Source organism: Chroicocephalus ridibundus, chromosome 4, assembly GCF_963924245.1.
Source record: "Chroicocephalus ridibundus chromosome 4, bChrRid1.1, whole genome shotgun sequence".
NCBI classification, from domain to species: domain Eukaryota; kingdom Metazoa; phylum Chordata; class Aves; order Charadriiformes; family Laridae; genus Chroicocephalus; species Chroicocephalus ridibundus.
Window position 1 is genome coordinate 23,013,495 of NC_086287.1, and position 23,589 is coordinate 23,037,083.

General features: G+C 36.8%; 1 protein-coding gene across 3 annotated transcripts in view; it reads right to left on the minus strand.

Annotated features, from left to right (window-relative positions):
• Positions 1-1,495: 1,495 nt before the first annotated feature.
• The window catches only part of TTC8 (tetratricopeptide repeat domain 8), a 43,033-nt gene continuing 20,939 nt past the window's right edge, over positions 1,496-23,589 (minus strand). Inside the window, exons 7-15 of one of the 3 annotated variants that reach the window (XM_063332285.1) lie at positions 22,610-22,654; positions 16,006-16,091; positions 13,979-14,066; positions 10,117-10,227; positions 7,969-8,108; positions 6,549-6,723; positions 5,124-5,246; positions 3,870-3,953; positions 1,496-2,189 (exon numbers count right to left, since the gene is read on the minus strand). In XM_063332285.1, coding sequence (XP_063188355.1) covers positions 2,073-2,189; positions 3,870-3,953; positions 5,124-5,246; positions 6,549-6,723; positions 7,969-8,108; positions 10,117-10,227; positions 13,979-14,066; positions 16,006-16,091; positions 22,610-22,654 — 969 coding nt within the window. In that variant the 3' untranslated portion in view covers positions 1,496-2,072. The remainder of the gene's footprint in view (positions 2,190-3,869; positions 3,954-5,123; positions 5,247-6,548; positions 6,724-7,968; positions 8,109-10,116; positions 10,228-13,978; positions 14,067-16,005; positions 16,092-22,609; positions 22,655-23,589) is intronic. The other 2 variants (XM_063332286.1, XM_063332287.1) reach the window with 2 other exon arrangements.

Consider the following 23,589-nt stretch of genomic DNA (forward strand, 5'->3'; position numbering starts at 1 on the left):
TCAACAAAGCAAATCGCTGCTGCCTTTTGGGGCAATCAAAATATACCATGCAAGATAAATTTGGAACGGCTTGCAGATGCTGCACGTTAGGGAGCTAAAAAGGTTTTAATCCTTATTTAGAACTTTGTGTGTTTGTGTGGGGGATGGTTTTTTATAATCAGTTTGCACAAGCATCTTGTGTAAAGGATTCCGTACCATACATGAGCCTTTTCCCTTTCAATCTGCACACATCCCCCAATATTAAAAGAATAATCATGTCAGATCTCTGTTCTAAGGAGTCCTGTTTGCCAAAGGGTTATTCAGATCATTGACTTGAGCAGTGATCACAGTAAGTGGGATCTTACAAGCACCTATGAGGAACTATTGAGCTGCTACACTGGATTAAAAACTGAAGTTGTATTAGTAGGTTTTGTTCCAGTTCACGCAGAAATAATCTTACTTACTATGCAATTTTAAAGGTACTTTGAGTTAATAATATGACATTCAAAAATTCTCAACAGTTGTGTTTAAACTGCGAAGACAAACATTTTCTTTTCTGGTATCCTCCTAAGTTTAGCACTGTCAGCTGGAAAGACACAAGTACAGTAAATCAAAGGATGGAACTTCCCTATGAATTCCTCATTTTTTAACAGAAAGTAAAATCTTACTTAGGTAAGGAAAATTACTGATGACTAAGGTTCTCTCTTAATTAGTTTGTGACAAATTTCCAACATAGAGATCGATGTGGAAAAAATAAAAACTCCATTAAGCTGAACTGCATCAGTTCAGCCAATAATGCCTCTGCATTTCCCAACGTGATGTGGCAGCAGGTAACGACGGTGTTTCTAACCGTCACCTACAGGCTGCTCTGTCGGGGAGCCTCTGGCTACACTTCTCTCAGCTCCCCAGCATCCGCCTTCACCAGCTACAACAGTCGTACAAAGCTGAGGCTGGGGAAGCAACAAATAGTGAAAAGGAAGATGCAATATTCATAAGCACGTTTAGGGTTGCTCCCTAAACCCAGATAATCCCTTCATATATCAGAGCAACACAAAAAGATTTTAAAGGCCTGTTTCAGGATGTGCCTTTTCAGAATGCCTTAACATCCCACATTTATTAAAGGTCTTCTAAAAAGGTCAAGTTGGGAAATCATGCAAATTTATCCCTTTTAATTAGAACACAAAGATATATGACAGAGAGAAAGACTTTGTTTGTTGCTGTTTGTAATATTCTTGTAGTTAGGATGATCCAAATATTTATATTGCACCAGTGCTTATGTGTAACCACCCAATCAATGCCTTGTTCTCAATCATTAGTACTGAACTCTGAAAGCTTCTAAATATCCTTTTCCCCTCACTGAGATCAAGAATAAACCCTTTCCTAGGTAGAGGGGAACACACGTATTTATGCTATTTTGCACCAGTTCTATGGAGTCTTTCAAAATACATTAAGATCACAGACTCTAATTTTTATGGCAATAAGGATGTCATTTTAACTTACATAAACGGACGAGACAAACCATACAAACTGGAATTTATTTAATTCATACAGTACAACAAGGAATACAAGAACTTCTGCTTTACATATGTATTTTAAATTCTTTTTAGGTATTTTAGCTTTAAAGTTTAACATTCAGTAAGAAAGTATACTATCAAAAGCCAAGTTTGAAGACCAGAAGTACTCTTACTCTGTGTTACTTGACAGACTGTCACACAGGAATAGTTAAAACCACTTTTTTTCTGGCAGAAAAGTCAGAAAAAATATCCTTTAAAATGTTCATTAATATGATATGGAGGCTTACTTGCTCATATACCAGACAACAATTTCAAAGCTGTCATGCCGGCAGGATCCTGCCATTCCTGTAATCTCTTGCGTACGTAGTTGCAACGTGTCCTAGCTGCATTTTATTAATGATATGTTTTAAGATGACAGAAACTAATTAGGACTCAAACCTTTCCTGCTATTCCAAGTAACACGGGCTTTGCCACAGGAATGCATTAAGTATAGTTTATCTACTTTGAGCTTGTATTTTCAAAAGATGCACGGGATGTTCGCTCTGGCTAACTGTTTTTACATAATAAAACCCATGCTCATCAGAGCATAGCAAAGTGCTGTTTTAACTGTTTGATGAGCTCTTGTGTATCAACATGGCCTGGAAATGCTTCCGCTGACTTCTGAGCAGCTGTGTAACTCCTCTGAAGATCTCCAACCTGCAAGAAACACACAAATGAACTTTGTAAACCCAAGCACTGCAGTATTTGCATCATGTATTCTGCGCAGTATATTTCTGGCGCTCACAAATGTTTAAACACAGCTGGTACTGAGAGTGAACAAATAAAACAGGCAGTACGGAGGCTTTTAAACTCAAGGTTATGTCTCCCTTACATCAAGGGATGAGAAGAAAAAGACAAATGTGATTTTAATGAGAGAGATCCTTCAAGACAGTAACTTTATATCCCATTCCATCTGACTTCTTGGAGAATGGACAAAAATCTACACCATGCCCAGCGCTTGAAGTAAGGAGGAATAATGGATTATTTGCTTTAAAACTCCCTGGAAGTGCTGCTGCATATACAGGCAAAACACAATCCATCAGGCCTCTGTAAAAGCTGTAACGCCATGTGATTTCCTGCTTCCTCACAGAGAGGCACAACAGTGTTGGAGAGCTGATGTTGCTCTTCTGCTGCTTGTAGAAGTATGTTTCCACATTGTTCCCTACTTAGGGAACTTCATTTTTTCCTAAATAGCCATCGTTTTTTTGCAAGGAGGAAGTGTACATAAGGAGAGCATCTCAGAAAGTGGGTTCAGCAAAGAAGAACCCAAATGTTTGGGAACACATCTAGGAAAAGTGATAGCTCCTGGGTGGAAAGGAAGAAGTGATGGAAAGTATCATCAGGAGGCCTCTGTTGCCTGAGGATCAGTCAGCACAGAGCTTCAGCGCAGCAAGAATTCTCTGAAGGGGAAGAAAGCAGAGTCCTGGGCAGAGAAGTTGTGTTTTGTAAACCATGGCCTTGTACCGAATCTAAGGATTTAATTACCACACTGCATCAACAGCCAGCTCATCTGGGCATCTGTCTTCTCCCACAACCTATGCAGGTTCTTTGTGCAAAAGCAAACGTAACAAGACATTTGCGGACTAGGATTTACTCCTTAATCGGTACGTACAGAATGCAATTATTCAAAACCATCTTATGTTTCACAATGGAGAGGATACGCTTACAAATTAATGGGTGTTCTCTCCTTGACGCAATGTACTTTAGTATTCGTAGGAGTCGGGCTGCCCACACAACAGACTCATAACGGGATCTTGAAGGTGTAGGCACAAGCAAAGGAGCAATTTTTCTTGTGAAAAATGTAAGGACTTGTACAAGTTTCTCCTTATTAACAGGAATGTTGGACACACTGTTAATTCAGTGTCTGAGACACTCTGTATGAAAGAAATTATTAACACGGAAAATTGAAAGGCTATAAAGCTAAAGCACAGACTTCCCTTTCAAGATCACTAAGATCATGGGATGAATAAATTATATTCTTTCTATAATTATTGATAAATCATATGATACTCTTTCACTTCACAGTCTGAAAAAGCCAACGACTGTAAAGACTGTAGATGGAATTATTAAGGATTGCTCATCTTCTGGGCATTTGGAAAATTACAAAGTTACTTTATAGGTAGTTGGCCTCACTCTCAAAAGCAAGCATTTGAATGACTACTTTTACACACAAAGCTTCTGGGTACTAAAACGGAAACAGAACTTTAGCTTTCGTTGAGTTTATGCACTCTGTATTCTTTTATCTTACCTATTGTGAATTCTCCGTAATAACAATAAAGACCCAACTGCCCCGCCAAGGCTTAATGTTTACATCACAACAGTATGACAGTGCGTTACCTTCTCTGAGAGTATTGCAAAATTGAAATGGGGCTCATACATATGAGGTGCTAAAGATGAAGCAGTCTGCAGCAAAGCTCTTGCCTACGTCCAGAAAGAAAAAAAAATACAGTGAAATCTGTGAGGGAGGGTAACAAGAATCTAATGCAATTTTCATCATTCTTAAAAGAAATCATCCTGTGTCTTCTAGGTCTTTACTAAGAAAGCCATATTCAACTATGTATGAGATACACCAATAGTACATTTAGGCATAATACAGTTACATAGCATTGAAATTAATAAGACTCTTGGTTGAGTAAGAAAAAACATGTCGGGACTTATTCAACTAAGCAATTCAGTTCTAAACACCGAACAAAATATATATTTTTTTGTTAAAATTATTTAAAGTCCCATCTCACTGTTATTTATCTGTTGTCTCTGATAGCACTGTCTTAAGCATCCCTGAAAACCCAAATTTTATCATAAAAATGACAGTTTTCACACTCAAAAATTTTAATAAAATTAACTTTTTTTTTCTGACTAGCAAAATAGTAGCTTTAAAAACCAATGAAAAACTAAGTATCAGAGTGTGCATTTTCATGCCATAAACCCAATACAAAACTAACTTGTGAATGCTTTTACTAAAAAATGAAGAACTTTGGGGGAAAAACCCTGATCTTTTAAAAACAAAAGTATCTGTTAACTGTTTGGGAAGGCAGAGTTAAGAACTTATATTAATAACTCCCTAAATCTGACAACTCTGGGTACGTGCAACACTGTTGTACTTGCAACATGCAACTTATGAAAGAACATTGTGAAATACAATAAAATCCAAGATAAGCAAAATACCTTCACTTTTTTTTTCTTCTGCGCATAATTTTATTGCCATGATGATCCCTATTTTTAATTATACATGCAAAAGTTCATTATCTACATTTATAAACTGAATATACAATCAAAGTGGTAATTTAAGTGACGATTACAGAGGGACAGGTTTTGTTTTGGGTATCAATTTAGAAAAAAGATCTCAACAACTGGAAAGCCACTGAAAACATTGTTTGTCTTTGATGAACCTTTTGGATATGCTTAAGAATGAGCAGTTTAATGGGAGACGGCACAACAACACTGAAACACGCATAAAAATTATCCGTATTTTCTGCCTGTAATAGTAAGATAGATGTTCTTATGATGCCTCCACCTCAGGAAAACAACATGTTTCTTATGTACAAAAGGGCCAAAAGAATCATTCTGCTTAGGCTGAGATTCAACACCAACCTGTTCAATGTGACCCTTTCGCATTTCCAGCACAGCCAAGTTGTTGTAAGCTTCCGCATAGTCGTTATTGTTGACTAACGTTAGTCTGAAACACTGATAAGCCAGATTCAGGTCTCCTATCCCCTAAAAGTAAGATTGTATTTTAATTTGTGAAAGGACTGGAAACAACACGCATCTGTTTTGCTGTCTGGAGTGTCTTTTCACCCATATGTACTACTATGGAATACAAATTACAATACAAACACGCTGATCAGAACCACATGTGCTTTCTTCCCAGGTCCTCTCATTTGCTTCTTATTATTCCTCCAGACAGAACTGTTTCTCTCCAGCAAAAACTTGCATGCTCCAAGAGATATTAATTTCATCCAATTAACTTTTAGATGACTTCAGTATCATCTAAAGACTATGCTATCTGCTACCGTCTACAGTCGGGTAAGAAAAACAAGAGATGTCTCCAGAGGGGAAGTCATCTTGCCTCTCTGTCTCTACACAGATTAAAAAAAAAAAATCACATATAAGCCCAGTTTTTAGAAGATAAAAATTAAGTGATGTTAATTTCTTTGTATGGAGCAGGTGACTACTCTTTAATGCTCTAATGTTATGACCATACAGCACCAGGTTAAACATTAAAAGTGACAAATACTGAAAAATATAAGCCAAAAATGTCAATGTTTTAGGCAGCATAAACTAATGTGTTTATCCTAGTTGCAGTACAATCAAGCGGAACAGTTGAGTTTCTCTCTGACTGAAGTTAAATCATAATCAGCATTTGAAGACGACTCATATTAGAAAGCTACCAAAAACTTTATTCAGTAACCTTATTCTGAGCACACAGGTAGACAGAAATCTAACACAACTTCTGGAAGAACATCTGCAAAAATGGGCAATGAGTGCAAATTAGTGCCGAAATTTAACAAACTATCACACAATTACACAATATTTCTATAGCTGCCTATAAGACAGAAGAACATGCCTTCTCAACTATGACACACGCAGTGCTTTAGTGTCTGCTACATGCTGTTTATGACAACAAAATTGATCTAATGCTCCACGTAACACAAGTAACAGCTCAGAGAAAAATATCTTTAATTCAATTTTTTTGTCAAATTAGTTTGTCTTGCACCAAAGCCTTCGAGGGCTGGTACGTCTTGCAATTTTTTTAGAAAAAAGGGAAAGCTAAAGACAGTGGGGAGGGAGCATCTTTTAGCAGGAGTAAGCCACGTTCTTTGAAGATATACAGAACTTTTTTCTTTTGCCTCTTCTTCTCTACTGAAGTGCAAATAAACCTTTAATCTCTACTGCACTTTATCCTGTATACTATTGGGTTCATATTTCAAAGCAGGGCAATGACTCCTTTCTGGTTATTCTTTTTCCAGATTTTGTAAAATTATATTTATTCAGAAATGTTGTTAATACTTTTCATACCACAGCCACGTGTCCCAAGTTGTACCACACATCTGCTGTCTCCTCCTCATTTTCAGCCAAAAACAGTGCACGTTCAAACGAAGATAGTGTCATATCATATTGCTGGGCATAGAAGCAACACAGGCCCAGATTGTTAAAAAGCTGGCAGTTATAAACACCCATCTGCAGGAGCCGTCTAGATTGAAAGAAAATATTTGTTTATTTTTTTAGATTCAATTTCAAATAAAAGTTCTATTCTAAAGGACAAAGTTCTCCCCTCCCTTCTCTCTATTCTGAGAGGGTATAATAACCAACTGTTACGGTCTTACACTTGGTAAAGGTTTCATGAAGGGCAGTGCAGGGCATTTTTGGTCAGTAAAATCAAAGCTGTGCAAAACAGTCTTTGCATAAATGAGGTAAACTTCTGTCTTTTTCACTGTGCCACATGATCTGACTTTACTGTAAGACAGAGCTGTACGCACTTTCTCTATTTTCTCTTTCCAATCCCTCAACCTCAATCAAGCTGTAATTTATTGCAGTTACTTTTTATAACTCTTCAGACTTCAATTTTTTGCTTGATTCCTGTCCTTCATCGCTGCTCCAATCAGTACATCTAGCATGTGAATCTACATCAATCTCACATTTGAGGCATAACTAAGATTTTTATTCAAATTGATGTTGTTTAATGTGTCTTTTAGAACGGAGATGTTTTATAAAAATTCTGTTGATTGATATTTATAGGAGAAACATATGCTAAGAGGGCCAGGGAAAAAGAGGGCTGCTGCCTGCGGCGTTGACTGTGAATTTCTGAACCTAAAGCATAAAATAGCTCAGATCCAACAGAAATGAGATGGACTTAGATTGACTTAATCTGCTCTTAGACTTAAGAACATGAGCCAGGCTCCTTTGCACTCTGACTATATTGAAATAAAAAGCAAGCATCATCTAACACTATCTTTTTATTGCTTTCAGCAAAACATGGGGGAGCCCCAGCCCACGTTCAAGTAAAGGATTTTGTGGTCACAATTGCTCATGACTTCAAGTGGAGTTTTTCAAAGGGCTAAATAGGAAGTCTACGTGCCCTCTGAATGCAACTGAAGCTGAGAGTAAGGTCTAGTGTTCTCAAACTGCCTCATGCTGTGAAAGATCATTTCTTGTTTATTAAGCAAATAATAACTGTTTTGATAATATTTTTTGACACTTCTACATACTCCACATGTAACGATGACAAGGTTTTAAAAGGGAGATGTAATTATCACTAGCCAAGAAGACACGTTAAGTTGGTATGCTGATTTTATGCTGGTTTTTGTCCAAATGCTCAATCATCCTCCCATGCCAATCTCCTAATGTTCTTTTTTTGCTATCAGCATTACAAAAATAAACCCTTTATATTACCCTCCCACGCGTTCAGTTCCCCCTCCCTCCCCACAAGTGTAGGTACCTATAAAACCGCAGAGCTAACTCAGGCTGGTCTGAATAAAAATGGTTACTGCCAATGCATGCAATGGCTTCCACATGAGTATTGTCTTGTTTTAAGACGTCTTTATAGTACTCTGCAGCCGAGGAGATATTGTTCATTTCCTATACAATTGGAAAAAATTCAGATTAATTCTATGGTTTTTTCACTGATTTTTATCATAAAACTTATTAAAATGTCAATCTACTGAGTGCTTTATCTATGCCCTGTACAGTACTTAACAGAGATTAATTATGTATGCTCTTACAGTTCTCTGATCGTACAATGCAACATCACCGACTGGCACCTTCACAAGCGACACACGCATGCAGAGAAGAATGCATACTGATTTATCAGTGCTAGCTGTACCCGTCATTAACTCTATGCCATAGCTACAAAAAAGAGATTTACTTTTTATTTTTTAGAAAAAGAGATTGGTCAGAAGCTTAGCGTGTGCAGTAGGCATTTGCTCCTTTTTGCATAATGCCTTGTGATGCGGAGTGCAGTGCAGTTGGTTTCCCAGAATGGTAACATACAGTACATTTATTTCCCCAGTCAATGCCTCAATTATCTTCAGTGCTTTGTAAGTCAGTCAACTCATGAGTTGCTCTGAACACAAATGAGAATATAATTGCATATGAAGAATTATGACACGCCTTTGAAAACAGGAATCACAGATTTATTAGCAAAACCTGTACTAGCTAGGATGTGCCAGTTAAGAGAACGGTATTGTATAAAAATATATGCTTGGATGTATGCTACTTGGAAGATGAATTAGGGTGAACTCATTGTTGTAAACAACGTCTGAGGAGTGCAAGTCATCAGAGAACTCCCCCCTGTATCAGGAGAAAATAAAAGATCAAAACACACTTCGGTGTTTAGAGAGGAATAATTTCTACCTGTGTGCTGTAGGTACACTGTACTCTCAACCTGACTACAGAATAATCTTTTACTTAACCTCAGCAGCATATTTAGCTATGAAAAGATGTATTTCCTGTGATTAAAGGAAACAGTACTAAAGCAGTACTAAACAGTACTAAATAATGGGGTCTTTTTTTAGACAAAAAAAGGTCTACAACTCTTCCTACTGTCAAAAGGTAGTGTCAGAGAAGAAAAGCTCTGATCAAGATGCCTGATGCGTATATTCTACTTGTGAGTCTATGTAATGAGAACAGCGCTGTGCTGCAGTACAAATCTTTGCTAATGAAGCTATAATCCTGCACGCAGGTGTCAGCGCAAAACTAGACTCTGTCACCTATATGCTGCTCTTTAATAATTCCTTAAAGGGTTATGCAATGCTATGTTATGGTTCTGCAAAATAATATCCATATTAAAAACTGTTTAACAATTCAGAAAGAAAAGCCTCCAAAAATTATGCAGCTGTTTTCTTCCTTGCTGAAGGACAAAAAGGATTTAATATGAAAATGGCTTAATGCTTAGGGGTTAGATGAGAATGATGAGAACAGGAAAGAATGCCAAGTATGAATGTATACCAAAAAAAATATAAATTCATGACTTTGTTTAAAACATTTGTTCTGGAATAGCATCATTACCAACTTTCAGTGAAACACAATATTAAGTCCACTGTTTGACATGATAATACACACTTTTAAAAAACAAAATACATGGTTACCAAGCTAAAATTAAACTACTTTAAAACTAATCCTACTTAAAATAATATCTACTTCCTAAACTAAGAAACATTCACATTCCACTGTTCTCACTGGCTTAAGAACATGGCGCTAATAAAGACAACAGTGAGGAGTAGACTATTTTGCTGTTTAATCCTGCTAGCAGGCTGCCGATGACTTGAGCAGTTTTAGTATGATGAATAATATAAACTCGACCTAGCTACACAGACAATATCTGGACCACTTGACAACGTGGACTTGCTCCAAGGGTATACAGAATCTCCCTAGTATGATTAAACAAAAATGCCTGCAAGGCTTTTGTATGTTACTTTTGACATTATTTTTGTAACTTTGTTTAATGTTACCTGTTTTGCATTAGTGACACCGAAAATCAGCATAGTTAATTTTCATTAACCTTACAGTTACATTCAGCTATTGTCTCTTTTTTCTTGCTCAGGCAGCTAACCTTGGCCACAGTAATAATTGCATAGTGATTCCATACCTCATAGATTCTGGCAATTCCACAAATAAGAGCCACTTCTCCAGGAAATCGATCTAACCCTTGCTTGAAAAGGTTCAAAGCCGTTACAGGCTGATCCAAGCGCAAATACACCTAAGCAAATAAAAAGTGTATATAAATGTCAAATGTCTGACTTTTATACTTGTACTGCTGTTTAGTAAGGGAGATGAAAGGAATGACACCTCCCTTTATGCAGTAAACCATTAGCTGATATGGTGAAGAATACTGGGAAAATAATGGAGCGAGTACTGAATAAATCTCTGTAACGAAGATAAAATAGACTAATTAAGATAATAAAATTTGCATGTATATCATCTAGACATTATTAATTCATCTAGACATTACGAATAAACCAAAAAAATATCTTGCTATTTATTATCATACCAAAATAATATACTTTGACAGTGAGGTGAAGGTATCACCTTGATATCTTCCTGTTTATTTTGAAAAAACCTTATGTTTAGGCTTGAAAGAACTGGATCTTCAGGTTGATAGTGCTGCAGTACCAAAATATTTTACTTAGTCAAATAAGGCTGCACTGGACAGAGCAGTGACACTTTCCAATTTCCTTACTGCTCTGCCAACCTCTGCTGTCACAAACAATAAAATCCCACAACAGCAAGAGGGCAGTTTGGTCTCCGTGATTTTGGCTTCTGTGTTGATTGTGACAATGTGTGATGCGGAGAACGTGTGAGAATTGGATAGAGGACATCCCTATGTTGACACATACCACCTCTGCAGCTACCTGAAAGTTCAACTGTAAAGCCCCCCTGTTGGGGGGTATGGTAAATACAGCTACAGCAAAGGAAAAAGCCCTGCATGCCAACTTTGGGAAACTAAATGGCTAGAGTCATTAAACTATCTCACACCAAGTGGAAAAGTGTTTTGAGTGCTCCGTTTGGAGAAATATTACATTAAATAGTGCTAATACTTCATATGACTAAAAAAGGGAAAGAATCTGTGACTGGTATCCTGACACAAGCATTTTGTGATGCTATGTAAGAAAAATATCAACATTAACTGAACACCTGAAAAACCTCCAAACATTTTCTGCGTCTGCCCTTGACCTTCATGGACTTTTAAGTGCCAACAATCAAAACACTACTTAAAGTCATAAGTTCTTTATTTGGATTCCTATAGATATATACTACTGTAGACATTTGCAAAGAATTCTTTCCTATGACCACTCAAGTGACATTCTTAATTGTCAAAGAGCCGTTGACTGTGAGTGTCTTCCTAGTAATGGGAATGCCATTTCAAATCGGTCACTGGCAAGAAGGAAAAAAAAAAAAACGGCATTTTTTTCCAGTCATTTTGCTAACATGTACTTGTGTTTCCTGCATTAGGCTAGAAAACTAATTCCTTCTTGTGAAAAGCAAAAAAAGAGTGAGGGCTTGTGTTTTTTTGGGGGGTGTGACCAGAACTGCACTAATGACACCATCAATGAATATGCTTTAAATCAACAATTTATTTCTAATGCACTCTTATCTGGGCACGTTGCTGTATCTAAAACAGCCTTCAAGTCATTTGCTATAGTTTTATAGTAAACCACGTAGTACTTTCTGATTAATTTTATGCCTGCGTTGAATTTTAACTTTAAATAATTGTCCCCCCTCTGACTGTCATGCTCCTTATTTTCTTCTAGCAACATTTTTCTACAACTAAATTATTCTGTAAAGAGTTTCAGTGGAAAGTACACAGATGAAAGAGAATACATGATAGCTGGGTGTGACTTCTTAATTAAGAAGAACCTTGGCTGGTTGTTTTACTCCTAAGTATCACCTATGTAAGTGACTTGTACAATTTATCCTAAATATGTCTAGTAAGCCACTGCACACTGCCATACCTACAAATAATTTCATATTTTCTTTGCTTTAATTGAGAGAAAATTTTAATTAGATGGTTTTTTGTTTGCTTGCTTGGTTTTTGACCCGATCTAGCTATGAAGCACAGCTATCTTCATATTCTTAGGGCAAAAAATGTGAAAAATGGGAGGATAGGGAATTCCACTAGAACTGCTCCTTTTTCACCTTTTTATGTTTGCTTATGAAGAATGTTTTCTGAGCATTATGACTCAGGTCTGCTCTATTGCTTCATCTGGAGGTGCACTCCAAAGATGCACTCGCTACAGAACCTCTGTGCAAATATCATGCTAAGGCAACACAGCCACAGTCCTCTACTACATTAATTCCCATATCCAGCAGCGTATCACACTGCCCAACATCTCTGCAGACTGCAGAGCTGCTGTCCGGATCAGCGGCAAAAAAAATTAAAAGACAGGTGGAACATCTTCCACCTACTTGCAGCTGCTTTGGGGAGACCTCCTCTTTAAGAATACGACAGCTATAGTCATTAAGTTTTAGATGCTAAATGCAAAATAGCTCCATTTTCTTTTTGGTATCTCTCTTATCTCTAGTAAAAATATCCCATTTCCAGCTCTTCTGGGTCATGAAATGCTTTGTAACTTCCCAGCAGCCCTGACTTCTTTAAAGACTCTTTATTTTTTTAGTTTTCTTTTGTTCTTTTTATCTTTCCATAAATTACATTTTAAGGAAGAGTTAGCTTTAAGGAAAATATTTTTAAAAAATGAGATAGCTGTTGTAATAATGAATGTAAACAGAAAACTAACTAGTACTGTAGTATCAGTCTGCACAGAACTTGATGCAATCCTGCTTTTTCTTTTAATGGCTGCTTAACTCAAGTCTTACCTTTTCAGTACTGTCAGATTGAGCTATATCTCAGTGTCCTACTCTATTGCCTGTCCACCCACAGTCACTAAATCATCTGCGATGGTTTATACTTGAGCGAGCTGGTCTACGGAGTGGGAGGTGGAAGTTCAAATGCAGCTCCTACTTGAGCTAGTAATGCTGCGGGGGGATGCATATCTCCCAGAACGAATCATATTTGTTAATCCAATTACTCCGCCAATTTAATCGCTTTGTGTAGCTCACGCGTTTTGCAGAATGACTCCTGGTAGTGACAGAAACCTAAAATTACTAAACCCGATTGAGTAAACTAAGTCCAATTGCTGTATTGAAGATAAGTCTCCAGATAGTAATGATGATCACTTAAATACAAAATGTAATCGCTCAAGAAATGTGAAGGTAAAGGAAGTATCATAATATGAATATCTCAATTATTCACTAGAAGTGATGAGTTCTGGATAGGCCTGTGACAGCTGGCTTAAAGGGAGCTGATAAAGAGCAACCGATTGCATCTCTTTCTAGGACAAGAGTAAGAAAAATGCAGTTTTAGTTTCTCACAGGCCACCTTTTCTTGAATGTCTTGGGAAATGTTTAGAACCTGATGTGCGCCCTGGTAAACAAGTAATTCTGAGGCTTAGTCGTGCCACTTGTTCCTTTAAAGCTTTTAATGCCCTTATTTTGACAGAACATTCTCTGTTTCAAGGTCTCCGACTGCTTCCTTTAAGCTCACTTTGTTTTGATTTTGCTTGTGAAACTAGGATTTTGAGCTTCACTCTTCACTTACTGATTTATTGCATTAGTTTCCTAGGAGACCGTATATAGCTACATTGTTCTTCACACTGGAACTCCAATAATCCTTTAGCTATATAATCCTCATAGGAGTTTAGAGCAAAGAATACAGTAACGTAGGAGATTTTATTTTTTCTTTGTGTAAAATCTGGAAGCTCCAAAATCTTTTTGTAAACAATAAGACTTCAGTTTCGACTGCTAGCCTCTATTGCCTCTGGTCTATACGGAGATCACACGCTATTAAACTTCATGGCCTATCAAGCTCAATACTCAGCTATTCTGGTGTATGGACTTCTCAGGGACAGTCTGGAATTTCACTTCATTCTTAAACAAGAAAACCTATGACTTACTTTTGCCAAATACAAGATTGTATCAACCATGTCCTGTTGCTTCAGAGCTGATTTAAATTGCTTTTCGGCTTCACGATATAATCCTAACCTAAAGAGACAACAGATATAGAAAGTATTTGTTTGGTTGGTTGGTTGGTTTCCTTTTAAAAAAAGCTTATTAAATAATGAAGCACTGCACACTAAGCCAAACATGAACTGTCCAAAAGCATACTTTAAGGTCATATATTTGTGTGCATGTTAACAAAACTTATGCCATTAAATATATTAAGGTTACAAAGACAACCATTCAAAACGATGAAAAAGGGAAAATCGTGAAATTTGGCCCCCTTTTGTACATGCAGCCTTTTGGTGCTAACTGAATAATGATGTGCTTGTTTTCATAGGACACTTCCTGCTCCTTGTACAGGAGGAAATGGGCAATTAAAGTCATGCCTCAACCTCTACCCACATGGTTCTGGAGTAGAATTTCCCCACTCATCACAAAGATCACGCAGGTACTTTCCACTGTAAAGTTTAGGTAATGCTTAATCATCTATAAAACACTTTCTCCTAGCCTTGTACGGGAAATGGTGAAATTTCTGTTGCTGATATGAAAAATCCTTAACCGTGTGCTGAAAACACGCTGTATTGTAAACGGCACCACAGCTTAAGACCATCCAAGCAGATCACTTGGGAGGGAGCAGTACATGGCACATGAACCTCACAGAAGTCTGTTTCATCTTGAATTTGTTTTGCAGTTTTACTGCAGAATATTTTGCAGTAATCTATAAATGCTATATAGACAACAAAATTAAGAGGATTGCACCCTTTCAACACCAGCAAAAAAGGTACACTTTCTCACATGCAAATTGCCTTGCCTTTTCTTCAGCCAAAGACCACATATACTTGGTGAAGAAACACTAAACACAGGCAGAACAGGTCGGCCAAAACAAAGGAACACAGCCAATGGGGACATAAGGTAATTTTGGATCCCAGAAGCACATGTGCCTGCTTGGATGCTTTAGTTTCTGTAACACTAGTCATAAAAATTCTGAAAGTTATGAATGACCTCTAAGCTCAAAAAACCCAAACCAGTCTAATCTTCTCAAGAATGTCAAATAAAGGTTAAGAATAGTGAAGAATGTCATTAGTTCGGGCATCTAAAAAGAAGCATGGTTTCAAGCCAAGATACAACATGGAATTTTAAAGGGCTAACTGCTTTGCATTATCAGCCTGTTCGTATAAGAATTCCTTACAGAATTGTAAGGACTGCAGATGATGCCTCCGTTTTTTAACAACCCATACAGTATCCATATGTTTTACATTGACAGGACAAACACATTGTAAAGAATGAAAGGGAGAGCTGCCGCAGTACTTGTTCGAATTATGGGAAGCAGGGTTGTATCAGGAGGAGTTTCACCTGATGTGGTAGAACTGGCTGCTACAATCATAGCCAGACCCTCAGCAACCACTTTGAGCTGCTTGCAAGAAGCTCTCCTCCCTGCTGTTCCCACTCTTTCCTCAGAGAGGCATAATGCTGCACAGTGTCGGGGTACTCCGAAGTCATCTGTATCAGATGCTCGGGCAAGGGGTGCCAGCCCTGAGACCTTGGCATCTTTGGAACTGGTACTTCTGGGGCAACGTACCTCTGGCACAAAGTGTCTAATGTGAATATTTCATTTTTTATTATTTCATCAATCTGAAGCCCTCATTGACAGTTAGTTTCTCAAGCTGATATTGTAATATTCATTTTGTGTTTTAACAGCAGTTCTTGGCGTTTATTTACTGACTTTTCAAATGATGACTTCGAAAAACACTAACAAAGGTGAAGATGCAACTAATTCACTTACTTACAGGTACTCAATGTTGATGCCTTTAACTCAAGCGGTTGAACATAATCTCCTTGTAAATTAAGGGAGATTTAACTGTAAGCACAGCCCTCTCTAAGTAAATACTGAGCTATTTCTCAGTGTTCAGCACTGCGCAATGCAGCCAGCACTCCAGGGCCTGCGCTCAGACTCACTCAGCAGAAACGAACAACGGCTTACCTATAGTAGCACTTCCCAATTTGGACTTTCCACCACCAGTCCTTGAATTGTGCGTGCTCCGTGGCAAGGGCTGCCAAATCTAGAGCCTTCCAAAACAAACCCATCATCTTAACATTAATACCTTCAATGTTTACACAAAGAAAAAGAACATGAAGTGAACAATGTAAACATTTTTGTAACAAGAAAATTTTGAACAAAAAGTCCGGGCAAACGTGAGGTGGGGGCACCGCTTTACGTTCACTATTTTTATAGCTTAGTGCATTAAGTAGCTGAAAGGATAATTTATCCCTATAAGAACATGTCATCCAAATAGCTTCTAGTAATTCAAGGAGAAAATATAAAATTTGATGAGAGTCCTGAAGTGCTGCTTCAGAACATATAGAATATTTGTGTAAGCCAAAATACTTTTTCCAAGCTTCCCATCCTTGTTCAATAAAAGTTGTTAAAAACAAGCAAATATATACTAAAATAAAGAAATCGGTTCAGCCAGTTTCAAATATTGTAGAAATTGTCATCTCATTGCTAATATCAGAGTGCCTCCACTTCTGGGAATGCTTAAATGTGTACAGTAAGGAATACTTCTTCCTTTAAAAAGTCTGTGAGGTAAGTAATTATTTTATGACAGATAGGAAAATTAAATAAATATTCTAAAAAACAGATAGCTATTGAAGAGGGTGGAGGTCTAAAATCTCTTTTACCTGGTATATTGGAAAAGTACGTATTCTAGTCAATGGGCTACCATCAGCCACCACAGACAGAATCTATGGCTTTTCATGTTTTAGCTATAATATCAGCATTTCTGTTAAAACAAATAGATGTGTGCTCTGTACCAAAACATACCAAAGAAGCAATTGTTACTGTTCCTTTTTTTTTAATTCCATTTTGCCCCAGAACCTGTCAAAGCCACGCTACATTTGCTACTTGTATTTTAGGGATATAATCAGAAATAGTCTAAAAAGCTTTAACGCAGTATTTTTATAACAAAGAAATTACCTTTTTTTTCATTTTCATAAACATTTTGCAGACCACATAAATCAGAAACTAGCTATATATTAGGAACAACATGGAAAAGTTCTGTGCACCGGCCACCCAGTAGCAGAGGAACCAATAATTTCCAGGAAAAAAATAATCTGGATACTTGAAATACTAGAAACAGCCTAATTTAGTGACATCGACTTCTGTGTTCGATTCCTGTTCTTCCTGCTAGTAAAATGAGGCTGCAGGTAATTAACAGGGTGCAGATTTGACATAGCACAGCAAAGTTGCTTAAACAAATTGCTCTCTCTTGTCTCCGTGAGAAAATAATTTGTTTTCTGTAGCAATTCAGGCTAAGGAGTTGCAGTGATGCTGTCCTCAAGAGAAAGAGACAGTTGTCATTCCCTGCCTCTGTGACAGGAGAGAGAAAACCGAGGAAAGCTTACAACTCTCAAGACACCATTTCTTCGGGTTAGGTGGAATCCTTGAAGACCTCAGATGGCAGCTCTTATCTCGGTTGCCCTTTGTTTCTTAATGGCTTCACAAATTGTACAACAGGGCCCCTGGACACTACAGCTATAATGGGGAAGAAGCTTGCTTCAAGACAGAAATTATCACTTTCCCTTCCAGACAGATACGTTTTTTCATCTGAAGGTATGTAAGAAATTTTGTCCCAGTACTGGGAAAATTTGGGAAAGTGGTTGATGTTAAAACATCGGTTACTTCTGTTGCATTTACACATGTATAAACAATGTGTGTGTCTGTCAAACGCCATACCTGCTTCCAGCACAGCATGAGCAGCCACTTAAAGTAAGGATCACACTGCAAATAACGTGCTTCAAAGAGTTTTCCTCAGAGTGCTGTGATGACAAGTATTCAAGAAGGACTGAATTTCAAAAAACGATCCCTTCTGTAGCTACACATTCAGCTTTCTTTTTGGTACCCTAATTATTTCTGATATCTATTTTATGCAAGGCTAACAATTCTGGCTGCTATTGGAAAGGGGAACTAAGACCGCTTCAGGCTTAGAAGGCACTGACATCAGCAGTTTATCTGTCGGGGCAGATCATCAGCTCTTACTGGGATCTTATTACTAACATCAAGAAACAAAGCATGACTTCATTTTGAAGTTAGTTTCTGAAATTATGTCATGTTTTTATACTTTCCTATTAAGGAAGTAGGAAAGGAACAGGAAAATCCTGTTTCTGACACTTTACAAGCTATCACAAAAAACTTTAATCCAAAAATACTACAAATGTTACCATAATTTTCTAGAAAGTGTTTGCCTGAAAAGGCTTTGTGCATATCAACGTCAACTTTTTGCATGCTAGTAGTTATCGACTTTCTGCTGGTATTACAACAAAATCTTTCGACAATGTGGCCTTTGAAATGTTAGCAAATTGATTAAAATAGACTTTTAGAAGTGAAAGCCTTCACCTTGCCATGTCAATTCCAACTGCTAGCATATTTCAATTTCAGTTTCCTGCAAATTTTTTTTTTTTAATTGCACAGTTTAGGTACAAATTGATGTTCAATCTGCACAGCATGTTAATTTTAAACCAATCTACAATAGCAGTAGTAAGTGTTACGTCCTGCACTCCTGTGTATTGCTCAATGTTGGTGCAGTCACATTAATAATTAGAAGGGAAAATCAGCACAGGTTGTGGATTGGTAGATACCGGGATGTCCTTTTAAGGATTTCTGCTCCTAATGTACATATCAGAAAAAAACCCACAACCCACTGATTGTCCCAAAAGTTTTAATAAGCTTTAGGATATAATTCATCATCTGGAAATGCTGGTCAGATGAAATTGTTACTCCATAGTTACTCATGTACGCAGGAGCCCATTTCAATTACAGTATTAGCCCTGGGAAGCCTTTCAGAACAAATTTATTTTACTCTCAGTTCTTATATTTGTGCAAATAAAAATAATAACCGCCCCTAATACTTAGTGGGTTTTCCATTTGAAAAAAAAGTTTTTCTCAAACAATGCTTCAGAGCTGTTTTTAAATGAAAAAGAATGTAGATTCTTTAATTGTGACTCTATTTAGCATGATTCTGAGACTCATTTTTTTAACATTACTTTCCTTAGCTTATAACTTTCCTTATAACTAAGACTTCCAAATTGTCTATCAGCTGGAAAACAGCTTGTAGGGTTGTAGTAATTTACTATTGTATTGTAAAATTAAATTGGTAAATGTACATTTGTTTGAAAATTGGTAATTTCATACATAGTATTGTATGCACCAAGAAATTAAGATAGATGGAAACAATAGCAAGCGTCTGCTGCTTCTTTCGGGTGCTGTTGAATGGCAGTAATTCTCCCAGCAATAGTTATTGACTAAAGTCTTATTTGTAGCCAAATCCACACAGGACAGTCTACAAGACAGCTGAGTAAATTACACTAGCCACAGTCAATTTAGCACAATTTCTTTTGCTGACTGTCTTCTGGATTTCTATAGTTTGTAAATCTAACATACTTCCATTATAAATGGATTTCTATCAGAAAGTATAAATGTCAGTGTATTAGGAAGAACTAAGGAAATATCAGAGGTCGTGACTTCTGGCCCCAAGTATATACCGTACACTCATGTTTCTTCCTCAGGACAAAGTGTCTTGTCATCATTACCCACCCGTGAATAACGGCAGAATATGAAGTCACAGCCTACTGCCGACAAAAAGCAGCAACTGAACTCCTTCTGGACAAGTCTTTTAACATTTCCCTGCTCTTAGAGCGTTTAGCCCATAAGATGGCTTTCAGAAATAGCTCAAGGCGTACAGAAGGTCGGTTATGAAGTATACGTGTTCAAAATGAAACAAGTCAAGAACAATAATGGACAGTACAATGCATAGAAAATTCAATAGTAATTTCTTCAGAAAAGTGTCTAATTTTTCATTAAATAAGATGAAAGACTTTTGAATACATTTTCAAGTCCTGAAAAAGCTCAGTGCTTCTCTCTTTGCATCCTGACATTTCTGATAATTGATAGATTACAGATGTATTTACTTTTAATTTGAACAAAGTTCCTAGTATTATTTGTCCAGTTGAATGCACACTGAGTAATGATATTTCTCAACTGAAATTGCTGAGGCTTTTTTTTTCCTCTTTCTATATACCGGCTGAATACTGAACGGAAGATAAATAATAAAACTGCCTTTGCTTCTTAAATAATAATGCTGTTGAGAACAGCACAGACTGTTCCAGATCAGCACAGTGACAAAGGAAGGATATTGTCACTACTACTTTTGTGTTTTATTTGCCAAAACTGCAGGAACCGGTCTTCCAGTTTTACCCATGCAGAAAATCCACAAGTAGAGGCTCTTCAGTCTACACAGTAACAAACTTAAGCCAATTTCTCAGGCTTCCAAGCCTCCCAAGCTCTTTCATTTCACCTCATGCAGAAAAGTGGGTTGTTTTTTTAAGAATGTGCAACATCATGCAGTAGCAGGTAATACAAAGATGCGAGAGATGCCAGTGGATGTTCTCATGGGTGATCAAGCAAGATCCAGATCAACTTTTAAACAGTTAACTTATGTGCTGTTTCTCTGCTGAATCCTAAGCGACCAAATTCTTTTCAGGCAGAAGCAAAAAAATCAATTAGTGAAATGCGCTTGGTAGTAGAGGTGAAGAAACTCATGACTGCACGAGTGATGCAGTCAAGTTTAAACAGAAGTATTTCTTTTTTTTTTGTTTAAGAAAAAATAATGGAGATGAGGTTCAAAAGGAAGGGAGGAGAGTCTGGAGAACAGAATTATATTGAAAATGGTGTAGAAAGTGCAGAAGAAATGAGGAACGAAAGCAAATGAGAGAAAGCAAACTGAAAAGTTAAAAAAAAAAACCTCTTCAGAAATACACATTACATTATAAAGACACCTCATACTGTGAAGTGTGGCACAATTTTTTTCCCTACAAGATGCTATCATTAACCAAACACGTTGATCTCCCTCTCATTACACAACAAACAGTGGTGACTAAGCTGACACTTCTTTGCTTATGGATATTTATTCAAATGGCCAGGGTACATAAAAAAACATAGGCAAAACTTTTCCTGCAAGACCTGCAAGAATCCTGCAGGATTCTCAGCAAGGATTTCAAAATACATGCAGCACAGTGTAAAAACATCTTACCATTTTTTTCTGGAGTGCTTGGAAAATTCCTTGCATCATATGAAATTATCTGTCTAGCCTAGAGATCCTGCATGTCCTTAAAGTGTAGGTCACAGGCACGTGTGGCATCTTATCAAGTTACCCTTTTATTCTTAGCGAACAGAGTTCTCAGTAACAAACAACATACATTTTAATTATTAGTGGCATAAAACCTAGGCACTTTCTTCACATTCAGTATCAGAATATGTAAATGTCAATTTCTGTTTCTCTCTGACATTTCTGACTGTTTCAACCATATTTTGGATTAACAGTGCACTGCATCTCAATCCTCTTAAAAGAATGCTATGCAATAAATTGACAGGGTACAGCTATAATCATTTGATACTAGATTAAAAAGCTTCACATAGCAGTACATTTGGAAATGGTTCTGATCTATGTCAACAACAACAAAATATTTTATTGTACATTATTGATTAACTAGAGAGTTTAACTTCAGATCTAATCACAACCGGTTAGTAGTATTGCAGAAAATTCAATAACTGTTTAGTCAGCTATGCATTATTGACACAAACGGTTCTTTCAAGCAAACTTCAAGCAGAACATCTGATTCCGTTTCAACTGGGTGCGTATATCTAACTTAGTAATGAAATATTTTGACCCTTCATTCATTGAATAAATTAATTATTTCCCTGGATGAACTGCCAAAAATGTTCTGCAACCTTTCTTATTTCTGAAAGTTTAAACAGTATGTACCCAAACTTGATCTTACCCATTCGGTGCAGTAACATAAGAAGAACCACATTAGAAACATTTTGGACAGGGTACGAGGGCAATGGTATAATCAGGAAAACTTCGGAGAACAAATGTTATAGGCAATCATACGGACACTATCTCTCTCTTGAGGCCACCAAACACCTCAGCACTATGGAATTAAACTTCTAGAAAAAGTCGTACTGATTTTTCTTTTTCCGCAGTTTCACCAAATACTTTTCCTGCCTATTCACCCAAATGAATGAACAACCATCTCAGTAGTTAAAAATGTCAAATGATGTTCAATTCAATCACTAACTATTTTGTCAGGTATTTTCACCTTCTTCTGTTAGCGGACAGCCTTCTGAAACTTATTGTTTACTCTGAAGCCTCAGGAACTCTGAACTTTCTAGGCAGTTGAGCTACCTGACATGTAATTTCAGCTACTGCTTAGGCTCCAGTAAATTCTGTTAACATGAAACCATTAGATACAGGGATCTTATCATGTTGATAGACAACAGACCTAGTTTTAAGCATTAAAATGTTTTGCCTCTCAAAAAAGAAAGCAATCCGTATCTTGGTATTTGCAAACTATCGTCTCTGATTATCATCCCTATAAGAAAGGACTTCTCTCCCTTAAACAACTTGTAATGCTTCACCTCCGTACTCAGCTGTGATGTACTACCTAAATCCTTAGTTTAGCAGAATACTAAAAGAAATAACCAAATGATACATAATAAAAACTGAAAGTGGAACATATGAATTACTCACATTTTTTACGTCGTTTTCATGGTGAAAAATATATTCAAACAACGCCTGTCAAGAATATTTAAAACATTATCACATTTGAAGATAAAAATTGATATTATTTAGAGAAATACAGAATCTTGATTATGCTAGGCAAAAAATAATTCTTTGTGAAAGCAATTACATTCATACATCACAATTGCTGATGTTTACATTTAATTAAGACTTGAATAGACCAAAACTATAGATGTGCTACATTGCCATGACAGGAAAGCATTTTAATTCTTAATTTGTTGCAAGAGATTAGTGGAATTGTCTCTTATCTTTGATCCTCAAAGTCACACTAAAAAAAAAAAAGCCAGCTGTAACTTGAAAGTGGATATAGATTTGAAAACCTGATACCATTTTCATAAGTTTTTAACTGTAAAATCAACAAGTGATCTAACAAAGACTTTTTGCAATGTATAACAATATAACAATATTGTGCTTCTGAAACTCTAACACATCATCATAACACCAAAGCTTCAAGTAAGTTACATGCATCAGCTGTGTTGCGGTAACTGCTCATAAACCCACAACAATGGCACGGCAATATAAACGCATCTTTATTTACTGCTGTAAAAAGCTAAGCAAGTCATACTACCTTGCAGCTGTTCCACACTAGAACATACAACAGCATATAACAACTTACTGGGGTGGAATTTTAAGTGAACAAAATTATGTTGAAAGATACTAAATGGAGATATTAAAGATAACCAAATGGAGACTAGAAGCCTCTATTCCCAGAAATGTAGTATGGGTGCTAGCAACACAAAGTTCAATTGAGTTGAACCTTGATCTTTTTCTGCATGCAAATCCCAGGTCTTAATTGCTTCAAAAGAACAGAATGTTTTTCTAAATGCTTATTATTCATTATAAAAAAATAAGAAAATATTGTCCCACAATAAAAGAAATAAAGAACAGGAAATCAGTCTTCTAACAGCTTCCATGACTCTTCTGCCAAT